Source organism: Mytilus trossulus, chromosome 6, assembly GCF_036588685.1.
Source record: "Mytilus trossulus isolate FHL-02 chromosome 6, PNRI_Mtr1.1.1.hap1, whole genome shotgun sequence".
Lineage (NCBI taxonomy): Eukaryota > Metazoa > Mollusca > Bivalvia > Mytilida > Mytilidae > Mytilus > Mytilus trossulus.
In genome coordinates this window covers 62,041,669-62,058,369 of record NC_086378.1, presented here as the reverse complement: position 1 = coordinate 62,058,369, position 16,701 = coordinate 62,041,669, and the positions used below count along the sequence as shown (strand labels likewise).

Sequence of the window (16,701 nt, the reverse complement as noted above, 5' to 3'; positions counted from 1 at the left end):
ATCTAGTCCAACTCCGGGTACAGTATTGGTTTGCAGTGTTTTAGACCCATTGGTGGCCTTCTGTTGTTTTTAACTCTTTGGTGGGATTGTTGCTTACTCGAGACACTCCCCGTTGTCTTTCTCAATTTTATTGTTTGTACTATTTCTATGACTAGTATCATAAGTGTGCAATTTAAACCTAAATTGCCGAATTATGGCAGATCTTGGTGAACTTGAAAACCCAATATTTGTATAAGCTAGAAAAACAAACTGTAAGAAGTGAAGAACTGACTGCCAATGAAGTGTTTCTAAAACAAGGAAAATCTTTAATATTGAACTGATATATTTTTGCAATTTTATTAAAGACAACAATTACTCAAACAGTAGTTATTTACAATAGTAATTTTGAATTGAACTTAATTGGACAAAGAAATAAACAGTCAAACTCCAGTAAATGACAAACAAAATATTCAGGAGTGCAGACCTAATAACTAGTGTTAAGTTAGGAAAAGGAGCGACCAGCAGTTATGACACCAACCCATTGGAATCCAAAGCTCATAAGCATACAAGGCTTATAATCATTCAAGTATTCCGGTTGCGAGCTTTGTGTAAATAAAGACTTGACTATTGCTTTAGAATCATAACTACTGATTATAAAGAACTAAAATGACTCAATATATAATTTTTTTTCTTTCTAAAAGGTATTAAATGCTGGCTTTCAGCAAGCGTCGACAAAATAATCATCTGTTTATTATATACCTTTCCTGAACAAGATATATGTAAATATATATGAATATACATTTTCATACACGATGCTTTCCTTACGGCAACAGCATTCTCGCCTTCATTCATGTTAACATTATATATATGCATTAGTTAAGTAATTTTCTTTTTGCAGAACCGCTTATCAACAATCATTTACAATGATTATGAGATCTGTTTTAACATGTATCTTGGTTGTTTCAATGTGTCGTACCAGTACAGGTAAGATTTTATCTTATTCACGATTTTAAGTTACCAAAATGTCAAAATATGTATGTACTGAAACATTGTAAATGTTAATGTTTAAAAGTAATCAGGATGAACAATCAGACTAAATGAAAATATAGTTATCAATGTCGGGTGGTTATAGCGTTTGGATTCGTGAACGCAATTTTTTTGAACGCCAATGCTGCTTTATCTATAAACATAGTTTAACCTATACATCCAAACAAAACAATTCAAAAACTTCATAATTTCGCAATGTGTTTAAAACAATTGATCGTAATTCTTCCTGTGATACATTTGAAAGTAAAAACATTCAATCAAAACTTTGTGTTTTTCTCTGTTATTAGCAAGCTTAAGCTAACTTACAGATCATTAATTATAAATTCAAAACAGTAATTGCTTTAAGTACTGCAAACTCAAATTCTATTATTACTCAAGTTCTTTCCAAACCCGCCTGATACCAGTTCCCTAGATTAGTTCTTCCATTTGGAACTAATATAATGAAGAAACTTCCATATCTAAGTATTTAGTCGGAAATAAATTATATTGTGGCATAATGAAGTATCGCCTCGCGTTCAGCAAGACAAGACAAAAAGTTATCTCAATACCAGAAACGGAAACAAGCGAGACGATTTTGAATTTGAAGTTTAGATTCTATGCACCGTCGTTGTTTATTATCTTAATTATGTGTTTCAGTCACATATTTTGTCGTCGTGTATTTTTAATCTTTACTGATTATCCGTTTTTGTTTCTAAATTTCGACACTATGTGATTGTGCTATGGTGACTGTTGAGTTCTTGTCTTTATTTTTTGCTATGTTCTTTGTCTACATGATTTTTTCTGTCAAAACAGTTATTTGTTTTTAAAGTACGATTGTATAACACTAATGCCCTCTGTACCCCAATTTATGACAGATTTCTACAAAAGGAAGTGCCTGTACCAAGTCAGTAATATGACGATTATTTTCCGTTCGCTATACTTGTATGTATTTTTGCCATTTAATAAAGGTCTTTTCGTTTTGAATTTCCTTCCGAGTTTGGTATTTTTGTAATTTAACTTTTGACTGATCAAATTCATAGGTCTTTTGAAATGAAAATGCAAATGAATTGAATACGATGGCGAAAAAAAAGGAAATGAAACCCGTCGTCAAAAAATACATTTGTAGATGGCAACATACTATATTCAACACTAATGTATGCATTAAATAAGATGACCATTACTTCGGAAAGTGTGCATAGTGTGCTTAATGTGTCTATAACTGGGTTACCACACTTTTCCTGTATTCGTTTAGCTATAAAACATTCGGGAAACTACATGTTGTAGGTGTGGAGAAATCAATTAAACAAATTACCTGCAACTATTGATATATGTGCACACTTAATTAATCGTCGATTAAGTTGTTCCCCTAAATAGATTGATTGATTGATTGTTGGTTGCTTAACGTGCAGTGTCCCCTAAATAGAGTATCATCTTATATATAACATCTACATATTTTTTCAATATAAATTATAGATATACTTTGACTGTTTTTTACATCTTTTTCAGGCTGTATACGTGGTAAGAATATTATATAAACAATTTTAGTCATATAAATATCAGTTTTGCACAAGGATTTGAAAACAAAAATGTTACATTTTACTTGTATGGGTAATCAGTAAAAATTCTGAAGGAAACAAAGTTTATATAAAGAAACACAACAATGTCCAACAAGAAACCAATTATTCGTGTCTCGGTTTGGTTCGATACCCGGTACTACTGAGTAATACCTGAGTCCTCATTTACCGCCTTATTAAAACTGATCCTGCATTAGAAATATGTAGTTATGATTATCAGAATAGTTTATATGACAAAAAAACATTTATCTACATTTATATCAAATCTACCAATATTTATGAAAATTGTACTTTATGGATAATTTATATTTCGGTATCATTAATCAGGAAATATTGTATCACATGATAATCATGTGATTACAGACATAAAACATACCACTATTGACTACAGACCTATGTCAGCTTTAAGATCTTATTTTCCTCCCTTCAACATTTCCTATCATGATTTTCTTGATAGAGGGTTGCTGCTCACAAGGAAGCTATTAAACCAAGAGTTCCAAATGGTTAAGTTAAAATCATCTCTTCGTATATTTTACGGATGCCATCACGAGTTGGTTGACCGTTATGGAATAACCGTTTCCATAACCGTTTCACAAATGATATCGGATATGTTCCTTACGTCGTAACTACATTCCCCTTTCCTTTCATGAATGTGACCTACCGAATTAGACTATTTATCGGATTTGTTATCCGGAAGCAACACGACGGGTACCACATGTGGAGCAGGATCTGTACTATTGTTTGTCTGCTTTAATTTTTAGCCATGGCGTTGTCATTTTTTTTCGATTTATGAGTTTGACTGTCCGTCTGGTATCTTTCGTCCCTCTTTCAATCCAAAACACAACATTTAAAACATAAATTTTGATTATTAAAATAGTTATATAAGACAATGTCTGACTGCGTCAATCACAACTGGCAAAATTCGTACTTTATAATTGTATGCCATTTTCAAAAATCAATAAATTGTAAAACTTTTCGATTTATATTTTTTCCCGATTTGCATGTATTGATGTAATGGGTCGATTATTCAAGTCCTTCTTTTTTATTTATATCTCAGAATGTTTAATCATGTAAAAGAAAAAGATCAATCAACACTGTCATGTTAGAAATGTTTAACCAAAAAGTGTATGTGTGTATCAAGTTTGTATAGTGTTTATTAACAAGTACAAAATTTATAATAGAAAACTGACAGCAGTATACAATATTTTAGAGTAATACTTTTTTATTCTTGGGCATGTCATGTGCACTAAAGTTTACTTGTATAATTAGATTTTTAAAGATTTTAAAATACTTTTTGCAGCTGCATTTACAGCGACATTACCTTTAAAAAAAATAGGTTGTGTAATCGTTCTAAATGCACAACCAGTGCCGACAGGAAGTATTGTCAAATACGGCACTAAGCTTATTAATGGTGACCTAGCCGCTGACTATGATCCCGTTACGAGTATATATACTGTTCCGCACACTGGTATTTATAAAGTGGCTGTAACGATGATGTCAGGCCTTGTAACCGGTCATACTACTCTAAGGAAGAATGGAGAGATTGTAGTGTGGCTATTCACCTACAAAGAATATGATATGGCAACCCAATCTATCAATCTACAAATACAGCGTGGAGACAAGCTATGGGTACAAATGAACAATGGGTCAAGTCTTTTAAGTGTTTATAATACTTTCAGCGCAGTTTTGATATCACTTACATAATGTCTACAAAATGTAACGTATGGGCAATTTGCAAGTTTACATTTGGTAACATTTTAAAGTTGGTATTTGTTTTGATCTGCCAATGAATATGAAAGTAACATGAAATACACATATATGTTAATTAAATATTAATATTCAATATGTAATAAATGTCAATAACAAGAACACTATTTTAATGTGCAGCTATCCAACAACAACAGTATACGATGATGTATAAAAAGTGTTCCAAAGGGTACTTAATTGAGATTGTCAAAAATTAATTGCGACTGGAACATAATAAATTGTCTTTATATGCATGTTGTCACTATCTGATTTAATGGATCAGGTTTTTAATCCAGAGCACTCAGCATGTATTGTGATACTGCTTTTTCTCGACTGCAAACTTATTTGGGTCTAATGTAAAACAGTCTTCAAAATCTAGATCGCCCTCTATGAGCTTTGATGACCTTTGTTTACTTCTTCATCATCTTCAAGGGTTACATTACATTGGAACTATCATTTTTTTACTGCTTGTTAGCGGACTAAAATTTATAAGAGATTATGCACATGACAAATGATGCATAAATATATTTCCTCCAATATACAGACTGGTGAGTATTATTTAGGACGTAGGCCTTTTTCATAAGAAAGATCCGATTCTTTTCATGCGAAAAATAGAACATTCCCTCCCGTTCACTTTACAAAGAAAGGAGTCGATTGTAATCAACATAAGCAACGTTCTTCATCATTTTGTTCTTATTGTATGCTTCAGATATACTTATAGCACCTAAATATTTAATTGTAATCATGCATATCAGGAAATTTTGATACATCATTCAGATCAATACCTTATCCCTATTACATGTGACTATTCTTACTCGCCTTATATTCACAGCCCCTATGTCCATGTTATTACTAGCATGCGGATTTAGTCATAATGTTACATGAACATCTCCGAAAGGTGATACACTATGATTCTAAGTTAAGAGAACCAAATCACATATAGACCATTATTTCAAAATAATTTTGAGAAAAACGCCATAGCATGGGCTAAATGAAAACAGTTTGAAATGGAGACTTTATCAGAATGGGTCAAAAGTTTGAATTTTTCGAAAAACTAAGGATTTTCTCATCCCAGGAATGGATTACCTTGGCCGTATTTGGCACTACTGTTTGGAATTTTGGGTCCTCAATGCTCTTCAACTTTCTATTTGTTTTGCGATATAACTATTTGGATATGAGCGTCACTGGTGAGTCTTATGTAGACGAAATGCGCGTCTGGCGTATTAAATTATAATCCTGGTACCTTTGATAACTTTTTCAAATAGGTCTATGATAAAACGTCGTATTCATAAGTTGAAAAACTTTGTCGATAAAGTCTGTTTACAGAGACAAAGATGCTGGATGTTATTGATCATCTCTTCACGATAAGTATGTTGTTGCCCCCCCCCCCCTCCCGACAAACTTAGAATAATAGTGTCCTTGTACGAAAATCACTCTACTACAAAATTAGACAAGGAAGACATTTTGCAAATCAGAAGTCCGTCATGGATTGAAGGAACATAACATTCAACAGCAAATCTGATGACTTGTTTGTATAGGATATCAAATTCAATATCAAATATAGGAAATCCCATACATATAATGGCCCATTGCCGGCTTATTGGACTACTAAATCAGTAGTCAGTAATTCGGTACTGACATGATTTAACAAACTTTACTAAAATTGTCCGTTTATAAATTTTAAAATCATTAAGAAACTAAGGTTTCAACTACCTTAGCCAAAGTTAGCTTTGGATCAATTTGACTATTTATTTCAGTTATTTTTGGCATCTACCTCTTCGACGGTTTCGGTACCTATAAATCTTCGGATTTCAAATGTTTGTCTTTTTTTAGTGCTTCGGACGCATGAAGTTATTAAACGTATTGTTTTCAATTTTTTTACATGTTCTACGAAAATACAGTTTCAAAGTCAGGAATCTGTTAGTTGTCCATTCGTTTGGTGTGTTTGAGCTTTTGATTTAGCCATTCACCTAGGGACTTTCCGTTCTGACTTTCCACTGACTTTGGAACTTTTGTTGTTTTACTTTTCAGCTCACCTGGCCCAAAGGGCCAAGTGAGCTTTTCCCATCACTTTGCGTCCGGCGTCCGGCGTCCGGAGTCCGTCGTCGTCCGTCGTCGTCGTCCGTCGTCGTCGTCCGTCGTCGTTAACTTAACAAAAATCTTCTCCTCTGAAACTACTGGGCCAAATTAAACCAAACTTGGCCACAATCATCATTGCGGTATCTAGTTTAAAATATGTGTGGTGTGACCCTGCCAACCAACCAAGTTGCGCCATGGCTATAAATAGAACATATGGGTAAAATGTAGATTTTGGCTTATAACTCAAAAACAAAAGCATTTAGAGCAAATCTGACATTTAGTAAAATTGTTTATCAGGTCAAGATCTATCTGCCCTGAAATTTTCAGATGAATCGGAAAACCCGTTGTTGGGTTGCTGCCCCTGAATCAGTAATTTTAAGGAAATTTTGCTGTTTTTGGATATTATCTTGAATATTATTATAGATAGAGATAAACTTTAAACAGTAATAATGTTCAGCAAAGTAAGATTTACAAATAAGTCAGCGTGACCGAAATTGTCAGTTGACCCCTTTAGGAGTAATTGCCCTTTATATTCAATTTTTAACCATTTTTCAAAAATTTTAGTTATCTTTTACAAAAATCTTCTCCTCTGAAACTACTGTGCCAAAATAATCCAAACTTGGCCACAATCATCTTTGAGGTATCTAGTTTAAAAAATGTTTCCGATGACCCGGCCATCTTGATTTGATTAGAACATAGGGGTAAAATGCAGTTTTTGGCTTATAACTCAAAAACCAAAGAATTTAAAGCAAATCTGACATCGGGTAAAATTGTTTATCAGGGGCCGGTTGTTCAACTTGTCGTTAACTTAACGGTAGCGTTAGCCTTAACGTGTCGTTAAAAAGTTTAACGTGGCGTTACTTTACGGAAGGTTAAAAAGCTGTTGTTCAAGTTGATTTAACGGTAGCGTTAGCTAACGTGACCGTTAACAAATCTTAACCTGTCGTTAAATTTTAACTATGGTTTAGAGGCTATTTTAGTTACCCATAATTCAGATTTTCTGAACTTCCCCCATAAACAAATATGGCCGACTTGCCTTCTGCTAGTGCATGCAATCAGTCTAATGTGAAGAAGACAAGGGAAAGAAAGCCAAATTTTTCGGAAGCAGAGATAAATCTTCTCCAAGATGAGGTAGAAAAGAATTATGCAGTCATTAATGACAAATTTGGAAGTTCTTTTACAAATAAAAGAAAAACAGCAGTCTGGGGAAGAATTTCAATGATGGTGTCTTCTCTTGGTGTTGCCCATAGGTCAGTCAAGGAGTGTAAAGATAAATGGGGCAACACCAAGAAAGAGGCAAAGAAGATCTTTTCTGTCAGCAAGAGAGACCAGGGGAAAACAGGTGGTGGACCACAGGCTAAGTCAGTGAGTGTGGCAGTGCACAGAACCATAGATTTGTGCAAGGACTCTGCTTCCTTCAAGGGCATAGGAGGTGTAGAAAGCTGCATCATTGGTATGTAATATTTTGTCTTATCAATTTAAAGTTTCTGTAGATCTTTCTGTGGAAATTTCTAAACAGTTGTGCTTTAAATATGCCCTAGTTGAAGGAACAACATCGATGTAGAGGCCAAAATTGATGTCCACCGATATCACTATGGACCCAAATTATCGTTGAAAACTGTTGAAAAAAATTATGTTTTCCTTGTTCATGTGCTAAATTGTCACCCAAATACTTTCTATACAAGGATATGTTCGTAGTTATTCATATTTTTGAAAGGTATTTAACCAATATTTATTTCTTAAATGATCAAATCGTCTGCATCGCCTTCGATGTTTATGCACTTAAATGTACTAAATAATGACCTTGCCCTCACAATCAGTGACAATGTAAACATTACAAATTCCGCATGTTAGGAAATATAATTATACCTTCTTGAAATGTTATTCGATCTTATTTGCGTTTTCCCTGTCAATATGCGAATAAAGAAAAGGTTTTAACCCTATCATTTCTTGTGAATCAACATCACTGTCCCATGCTGATATGCGAGAATTCTGAACAGGTGCTCTCCTCAATTTGTTAATGGCGCTCAATTAAAATATGTATTCTCGGCCCGAATGAATATCGTACCATAGAAATATTCGTCCCTATATCCGATATATCCTGTCTTTGCTAGAATTTTACAACTTAAAAGAAACAAACTACAATACGAACTTTGTCCTAATTAACACTTTCTTACAAGCTGTTTTAAAGGGAATCAACCTGAATGTTTACCTCTATGTATTAGGCCTATGAGGGTTTTCAAAAAAATACTAATATACAACCTGTCGCCCTGTGACATGGCGTGACAATATCTCAACTACATTCCACTTCATATATGTTGTTTCCTCATATAACTATTGTTCAAACATCAAATATATATAATAAATAGAAAAAGTAGTTTAAAAAAATGAAAATATGTAAGAACATTTGCGACACAAATAAAAAAGGGGGGTCTACTCAATAACGTATGATGATCTATGATCTAATTTTTAAAATGTGTATACCCCTATCGAATTTTTGAAACTAAAACTTTTGCATATTAATTGGCGTACAACATTAAATTTAAGAGCTATTTTGTCTTTGTTTTAGCTGGTGCAGCTGAGGCTAGATTGTCAGAAGATGATTCTGAAATGGCCTGTACAGGGTCCCAGGATTTATTTCAGTCAGCTATGGAATGCCAATCTGAGTCCTCACTACAACCTCCAACACCTCCTTCACCATCAGTTCTTTCAGGGTTTATTGGTAACCGGGCAGTACCAATTGTGGTAAACCCAACTAGACAGGCTGAGAACAATGAATCACATGCCGTCCCTACAGCTGCTACAGCCACAAAGAAGAGAAAAGCCACAGCAGGAGATGTTTATGAGCTTCAGGTGAATATATAACAATGAACTACGTCCGGTAGTATAATTTGTCCCCCATACTTAGTTGGCAATACATGTATAGCTTTTTTGTTAATATATGTACTTGTAGTAATATTAAAAATTGATTGTTAACATCAAGGGACAAATGTTTCTTGCATATTCAGGACAATTTTCCAATTTATATCATGTCTACACATATAAAATTTAGTGCACTCCCACAGAGTGTCACACTGGGATCGAAGACTTACATTCACCCTGTTTGTCCGCTCCTCCCAATAAACTGAACAAATTCTAATTTGGTCAGCAGATGAGTTATGACATGTGAGCACTTTCATATTAGTCAGATGTTGCTGGATGCTGACACATGAATGCTGAGTATCCTTTTAAGTAACTCTTTTTAACTGACACGAACAAAGTAATGTTCTCTTAAATGGCGTCCAAGCAAACATTCAAAAGTAGATTACCAATGGTAACCTTTATTGCAAAATACGAACTTTCTTTACATATTTTTGAAGTATTTGGCCCTTTCCTCTTAATAAAGTTTCGAAATTTTTTGTCATTGGGTTACTATATCCCACATCTATTTATATCATTTTTCTATGCTGATCGGTTTTCTTGAAATGCATTGTATTCATTCAGCTGTACAGGAGCTTGTAATCTTTTTACAAATTAGTCATGTACGATTGTTGATTGATTCATATCTTTAACATTTCTGTTTTTTTCAACAGGTTGTGTATTTTAGGGGTGAAATTGAAAAACAGAAGAAGGAGATGAAAAAGCTGGACTTGCAAATAGAACTGCTGGAGAGAATCAAGGCAAAGGAGTACCAGCCAATGTCATTGTCACAGTGTCTTGAGGCTCTTGGTACTACCAACTAATATTATTTGTTATCTTCTCATGTTATATTGATTAAATGTTATTTTCAAAAGAGAAAAAAATGATTATATATTTCCCATTATTATATATGTTGTATTTGAATGAATTAGAATCCCGCTAACATGTTTAACCCTGCCACAATATTTATGTATGTGCCTGTCCCAAGTCAGGAGCCTGTAATTCAGTGGTTGTCATTTGTTTATGTGTTACATATTTGTTTTTAGTTCATTTTTTACATAAATGAGGCCGTTAGTTTTCTCGTTTGAATTGTTTTCCATTGTCTTATTGGGGCCTTTTATAGCTGACTATGCGGTATGGGCTGTGCTCATTGTTGAAGGCCGTACGGTGATCTATAGTTGTTAATGTTTGTGTCATTTTGGTTTTATGTGGATAGTTGTCTCATTGGCAATCATACCACATCTTCTTTTTTATATAAAGGAGATCTTAACTATTAACCTCAACGATCTACATGTACCAGTTATCAATAAAACTTCCCGAAATTATTGAACAACACAGAACAGAATCAAGCACCTGTTTTTATATCTTGTAGGGAAAACGGTCGCCAATTTCTTTTCTTGAGTTTGTAATGGTTGTGGATGTGGATTGTGTCAAAATATATACGTTTGTAAATGAAGTGATGTGTAAAATGGGAACCAAATAGTTCTGACAAAAAAAAAGAAACTGTAATTGATCTGAGACATGAAAAGCATCATAAGTCTGCCTGTGTCACTTGTGTAAAGAGTTTGACTTCATGAGCATTATGATTGAATCTTTTAATTTAAAACTTAAACACTTATCAAATAAAGTTTTAATGTTATTAAATGATTTAAATATCGAATCATTGAGATAATAAACCGTCGTTGTTGATGGTCATATATATGGTAACAAGAAGTTGCTTAAATCAAATTATTTTGCACTTTGGTGAATAGTTGTTTCACTGGCATGCACCCCATGTCTCCTTATTTTGAACATCATCAAAATAAAACATTCTTTCCATTAAGACCATAGTGTAATAAAAATGGTCTTCAATAAGTTAGGATCATGTGTCTATGAAAAAGTAAGAAAGCATATAAAAGTGTTAATAATATGTATTTCAGTGGTTAAAAAATGATCTGGCAACGTGTTCTCTCGTGTTTCTTCCATCTTGCACTCCTAGAAAGGCTGGAACTTGCACAGGCTGATCAAGTCGAACACCAGCACCGTCGTCATTCACCAACGGTTCATTTCTAGACACGGCTATGTTATGCAACACTGCACATGCCCCAAAAATTCTGCAGACTTTTTCTGGTTTCATTCTGACCTTAAATATGAAACAGTATATGCTCATTTCAGTTTTAAGATATTTAAAGCAATTAGTAGTAAATGAAAAGGTGTCATGCATGCAGAAATATTTATCCTTTTTTATATTTCTTGATATATAGATAATATGCAAAAGTCATTTTAAAATACCTTCATTCAATGTTTTGGCATTATAGTTCTTTTTTTGCACTTACATAACTGTTCTAGAAAATTGATTGCGGTGATACCAAATACATGTTCAAAATTCTAAATTGAAGACAAATTTACAACACTTGACAAAGATCCTTAAGGACAGCCTTTTGTTGATCAAGGCGGGGCTTTTTCCAAATTTATATATTCGGGTTGCTGTCTCACGGACGTTTAACACACATCTCTCAGCCATTTTTGTGTAACCATTTTGTGGATTTTGTTCTTTTTTTATGTATGAATTGCAATGTCAAATCTGTATTTAATATAAATATACCTCAGAATGGAGGACATGAAACCGTCTTTTCAAAATACCAAAAGTCCTCTCTATAACGGATCTAGTACTGGCATGGCATCCGTTGAACCTTTGCTGGTGTCTCTCTGTTGGATTGGCATATGGTGTAAGCAGGTAAGGGCGACAAGCATATCCACTGTCCCCAAGAATAACACCATCTATCAATCCCCTGTGATTTGTCTGGAGGTAATTAGACAAAGTTGATGTGTTGAATATGTGGGAGTCGTGAATGGAGCCTGGCCAGTTTGCAAATATATTGGTAAACCTGCCTGTAAATATGAATTCAGTGTTTAAAAAAAGAAAGAAAAAAAAATTAAAAAGAATAGCAGATTCTTTAATTATGCAAGTACATAAGGAACTTATCATTATTAATCAGGGTGGGGCTTGTCAAAATAGAGGGGGAATCAAGTTTTTTCCTGTATGTGGAATAGGGGGTTCAAATTTTATTGTAAATTCAAAAGGGGTAAATAATGATAAGTCCCCAATATTTTTTGCACTAAGAAATGAGTAGTTTGAACATCATGTATCATGGTATCGTTTCTAATCATTTTAAGATCCCTTTGAGTTAATTTATAACTCTCATTCCCTAAAAATCTGTATTTCTTAGTCTAAAAAAACAAATATTTGGCATGTTAATATTCAAGTTGTCATGTTTAATAGAGGGGGGGGGGGGGTTCACATTTTCTAAATGGTTCTTTTTTCGGGGGATCAAATGAAAATAGTGAAATATTATGAAGGGATCATGAACATTTTATATGTTAGAATTCAAAATGACCAGCCCCTCCCCCTCCCAGGTAAATAATGATAAGTCCCTATAATAACGCACCTGCTAAAAAAGAAGTCACACAAAGTACTACACAGTTATTCCTCAACAAACTTCATTACTGACATTGTTTAAAACAAGAAAATTCGGATATAAACAAGCATAAAGCTATTACTATATGATTAAAAAAAGAGAATTTGAAATCACAAAGAGTAAAAGAAATCAATGCAAATCACACGGTATCATAGACAAGTCATATTAATTTTACTAGAGTTATGCCGCTTTGTACCGTGATTTGAAGTTTTTTGTCGTATACTGTAAATAAAAAATACAAATGTTGCACAGCTAAAAGGTCCAACATTATTGGAGAGTAGTTAATGTTTTACATTTCTGTGTTGACAAGATGAATAAAATGGAAACCTTTAACCTTTTTCAAGTGTTATAAAGACCAGACTAAATGTAATCGAGCCTCCGAAATTTGGGTCGAAACAGAAGGACCCAGTTGTCTCTATTGATAATGTCAAGGTAATTTTAAAGGGAGAGAACAATTTTAAAAAGATCAACAACGACGAAACGGGAATGACAAAGTACAGATTAAAATACCTTCAAAATCACAGACAGCTTGCACATTTATGCTGTGGTACCCCTTTCTGTTTACATAGGATGGTTCATCATCTGATGGTGCCTGTATTCTCACATGTGTGCAGTCAATGCATCCCAAAACATTCGGAAAGTTGCTTTGCCTGTAAAACCCACATTTTATCCTGTTGATCGAATCCACATCAGTAGGCCAACTCACAAAATCGTCCTTAATGGCAATCAAGGCATCTGTCACATCACTCACAACACGAGAAACTGTGCCTTTGTCATACCCCAGTGTATCTCCGATAACTTGCAAGAATGAGCCGGATGCATAATAACGCAGTGCAATACATACTTGCTGTTCAACAGTCAGTGCTGTTGCTTTATTAGTTGTCCTTCTGAGTCTGTCTTGTAGAAGATTACAAAGGTAAGCAATTGAGTCCTTGCCAAATCTATACCTCCTTCTTAGTTCATCGTCATTTAAATTTGTTAAATGTGAAATAGTTCCTCTAAAAACTCTGTCCTTTCTGGGTCTTAGTGGTGGCATTAACAAAGCAGCCATTTTCTAATTATACCTTGGTTAAATGGTTTAACGCTGCTACCTACCACCGTTAAATTTCACTCAAGTTAAGAACATTATAACGGAGCGTTAAAAGTAACTATGAGATGAACAACAGAATTAACGAGACGTTAAATTTTAACGATACGTTAGCAAAATTTAACGGATCGTTAGTGCTAACGACAAGTTAAACAACCGGCCCCAGGTCAAGATCTATCTGCCCCGAAATTTTCAGATGAATCGGACAACCAGTTGTTGGGTTGCTGCCCCCGAATCGGTAATTTTATGGAAATTTTGCTGTTTTGGGTTATTATCTTGAATAAATTATAGATAGAGATAAACTGTAAACAGTAATAATGTTCAGCAAAGTAAGATTTACAAACAATTCAACATCACCGAAATGGTTAATTGACCCCCTAAGGAGTTATTGTCCTTTATAGTCAATTTTTTACAATTTTCATAAAATTTGTAAATTTTTATTAACATTTTCCACTGAAACTACTGGACCAAGTTCATTATAGATAGAGATAATTGTAAGCAGCAAGACTGTTTAGTTAAGTAAGATGTACATCACATCACCAAAACACAATATTGTCACGAATCCATCTGCTTCCTTTGTTTAATATTCACATAGACCAAGGTGAGCGACACAGGCTCTTTAGAGCCTCTAGTTTCTATCTAGTGGCATAGATGTTAGTTATGAATTTCAAACAAGCGTGGTTAACAAGTGACTGATTATTGTCTATATAGAAGAGGTACGAAAGATACCAAATGGACAGTCAAACTCATAAATCGAAAATAAACTGACAACTCCATGGCTAAAAATGAAAAAGCCAAACAGACAAACACTAGTACACATGACACAACATAGAAAACTAAAGAATAAACAACACAAACCCCATCAGAACCTAGGGGTGATCTCAGGTGCTCCAGAAGGGTACGTATATCCTGCTCCACATGTTGATTATGTAATAACAAAGCCGGTAAATAGTCTAATTCGGTAGGTCACATTCATGAAAGAGAAGGAGATTGTAGTTACGACGTAAGGAACTTATCCGATATCATGTGTAAAACGGTTATTCCATAACGGTCAACCAACTCGTGATGGCGTCCGTAAAATTTACGAAGGGATGATTTCAACTTCACCATTTGGAACTCTAGGTGTAATAGCTTCCTTGTGAGCAGCAACTCTCTATCAAGAAAATCACGATAAGAAATGCAAGCACGGGAATATCGTACCAATTGGGAGATATATACCCCGTATGCAGGTGCTGCTTGAATGATGCTACTTAGAAATGGAAAGTTCACAATTGGAAAGCTGAAATCATCTCTTTTGTCGTAAAGTTTTGTTTTCAACTAACCCTCATTGTCAATTTCTAGATGTAAGTCAAGATATGAGGCCGACTTAATTACATTAACGGTACCAATTTTTCTGCATCAGATGCGCATTTCGACAATACATGTCTTTTCAGTGATGCTCGTGGCCAAAATATGTAAAATTCAAAGCTTATATAAAAGATGAAGAGCTATAATTCAAAAGTTCCAAAAAGTATAGCCAAATCCGTGAAAGGAATCAGAGCTTTGCATGAGGGAGATACATTCCTTAATTTATAATAATTTGTAATATTTTGTAATAGCAAATTTAATAACACAAAAAAATCCGTATTTTCATGCCAGTACCGGAGTACTGGCTACTGGGCTGGTGATACCACTGTATCTGTAGTATCCTTTATCTCTAGTTCGATGGGATAGGATGCGTTCCACATAGTCACCTAATTTTGAATTATTTAGTGAAAGGACATCATCTATATAGCGGAAAGTAGAGTTAAATGATATCGCTTACTTCTTATCCTTCTTCCTAAGAAGTTCCTGCATGACGTCAGCCTCATTATAATTAAGAAACAAAGGATCGGACGTAAGGGGCCGAAGGTATTCCACTGAAATTTTTTCGCTCCAACAAAACCAAGTCAAATCAATATATTAAAGACGTAATCCAGAGTATAAGTATACTGAATAGGTGCCTACTGGGTAGATAGTTGAATTAAAACTAGCTGGTTTTAATAACTTTTGTAAATATACGGACAAAAAACCACATTGATGATGGCAAGTTCGGATATCAACAGTGCTGATGTCAGCCATATTAAAAACTTACCCGAGTCATACAAAACCGCAGTGAAAAATTGTCAGATGGCTGATAATCAAGTTGAAACCCCTTTGAATCCACATGAAATTTTAGGTTCTGTTAAACCCGTTTTCCTGCTAGAGAAAGATCTGTTTGGTGATGTCAAATCAAACATAGACCAGTTTCTCAACCATGTTGAACTTTACAAATCTATTGATCATGTTTTTAATACTAGGGACATCAAAGGTTTGCAAAGGATAAAAGGGATGTGGCGCATTTATCCTGACTCTGAAACTGACAGAGACACTTCAATAACAAAGGGACTGGTTATAACGAAAAAGCTTAAAAAAATCTATACCCGCAATCCTAATTCAAAGGTATACGATCATGACAATCCTTATCACTGGCGTGTTAGAGTCAAGAACATCCCTTGCTCTGCTGAAGATGAACAGATTATAAGGGCGGTAGAAAATTTAGGAGGTATAGTCCACACTTTAGACAGAGAGCGACTCAGAGTTGACGGTTTTCTCACCAATTGCCAAACAGGAGACATAATATTATACTGTGAAACGATGGAAAAGGTCTTACCTAGAACTCTAAGAATCGGTACATATATGGCCGTTTTGCTACAAAAAGAGCAGAAAACTGATTCCTCTCAGCTAACATGTAACAAATGTCTGCAAACTGGGCACGTGCTCAGAGAATGTCCGCATGAATGGGTATGTACAACATGTAATAACCCAAGTCATAAGAAAGCTGAATGTCCAAATT

General features: G+C 34.4%; 2 protein-coding genes across 2 annotated transcripts; one reads left to right on the top strand and one right to left on the bottom strand.

The window, feature by feature from the left end:
• Nucleotides 1-7,217: 7,217 nt before the first annotated feature.
• LOC134723623 (uncharacterized) lies at nt 7,218-10,140 on the top strand. Its single transcript, XM_063587184.1, has 3 exons — nt 7,218-7,857; nt 8,974-9,257; nt 9,977-10,140. The coding sequence occupies exons 1-3, from the start codon at nt 7,428-7,430 to the stop codon at nt 10,124-10,126; spliced, it is 864 nt and encodes a 287-aa protein (XP_063443254.1). The 5' UTR covers nt 7,218-7,427; the 3' UTR covers nt 10,127-10,140.
• Nucleotides 10,141-11,021: 881 nt separating this feature from the next.
• LOC134723622 (putative nuclease HARBI1) lies at nt 11,022-13,989 on the bottom strand. The gene is made up of 3 exons (XM_063587183.1): nt 13,271-13,989; nt 11,887-12,173; nt 11,022-11,424 (listed from the first exon to the last, which is right to left on the bottom strand). The coding sequence occupies exons 1-3, from the start codon at nt 13,809-13,811 to the stop codon at nt 11,218-11,220; spliced, it is 1,035 nt and encodes a 344-aa protein (XP_063443253.1). The 5' UTR covers nt 13,812-13,989; the 3' UTR covers nt 11,022-11,217.
• Nucleotides 13,990-16,701: the final 2,712 nt, after the last annotated feature.

What these genes read in the sequence shown, in the direction of transcription:
- LOC134723623 (XM_063587184.1), top strand. Translation starts at nt 7,428, where the DNA reads ATGGCCGACTTGCCTTCTGCTAGTGCATGCAATCAGTCTAATGTGAAG. An exon ending in TGTAGAAAGCTGCATCATTG is followed by an intron (nt 7,858 to 8,973) that starts GTATGTAATATT and finishes TCTTTGTTTTAG; the next exon opens with CTGGTGCAGCTGAGGCTAGA. An exon ending in GAGATGTTTATGAGCTTCAG is followed by an intron (nt 9,258 to 9,976) that starts GTGAATATATAA and finishes TTTTTTCAACAG; the next exon opens with GTTGTGTATTTTAGGGGTGA.
- LOC134723622 (XM_063587183.1), bottom strand. Translation starts at nt 13,811, where the DNA reads ATGGCTGCTTTGTTAATGCCACCACTAAGACCCAGAAAGGACAGAGTT. An exon ending in AGCTGTCTGTGATTTTGAAG is followed by an intron (nt 12,174 to 13,270) that starts GTATTTTAATCT and finishes TCATATTTACAG; the next exon opens with GCAGGTTTACCAATATATTT. An exon ending in TTCATGTCCTCCATTCTGAG is followed by an intron (nt 11,425 to 11,886) that starts GTATATTTATAT and finishes TTCATATTTAAG; the next exon opens with GTCAGAATGAAACCAGAAAA.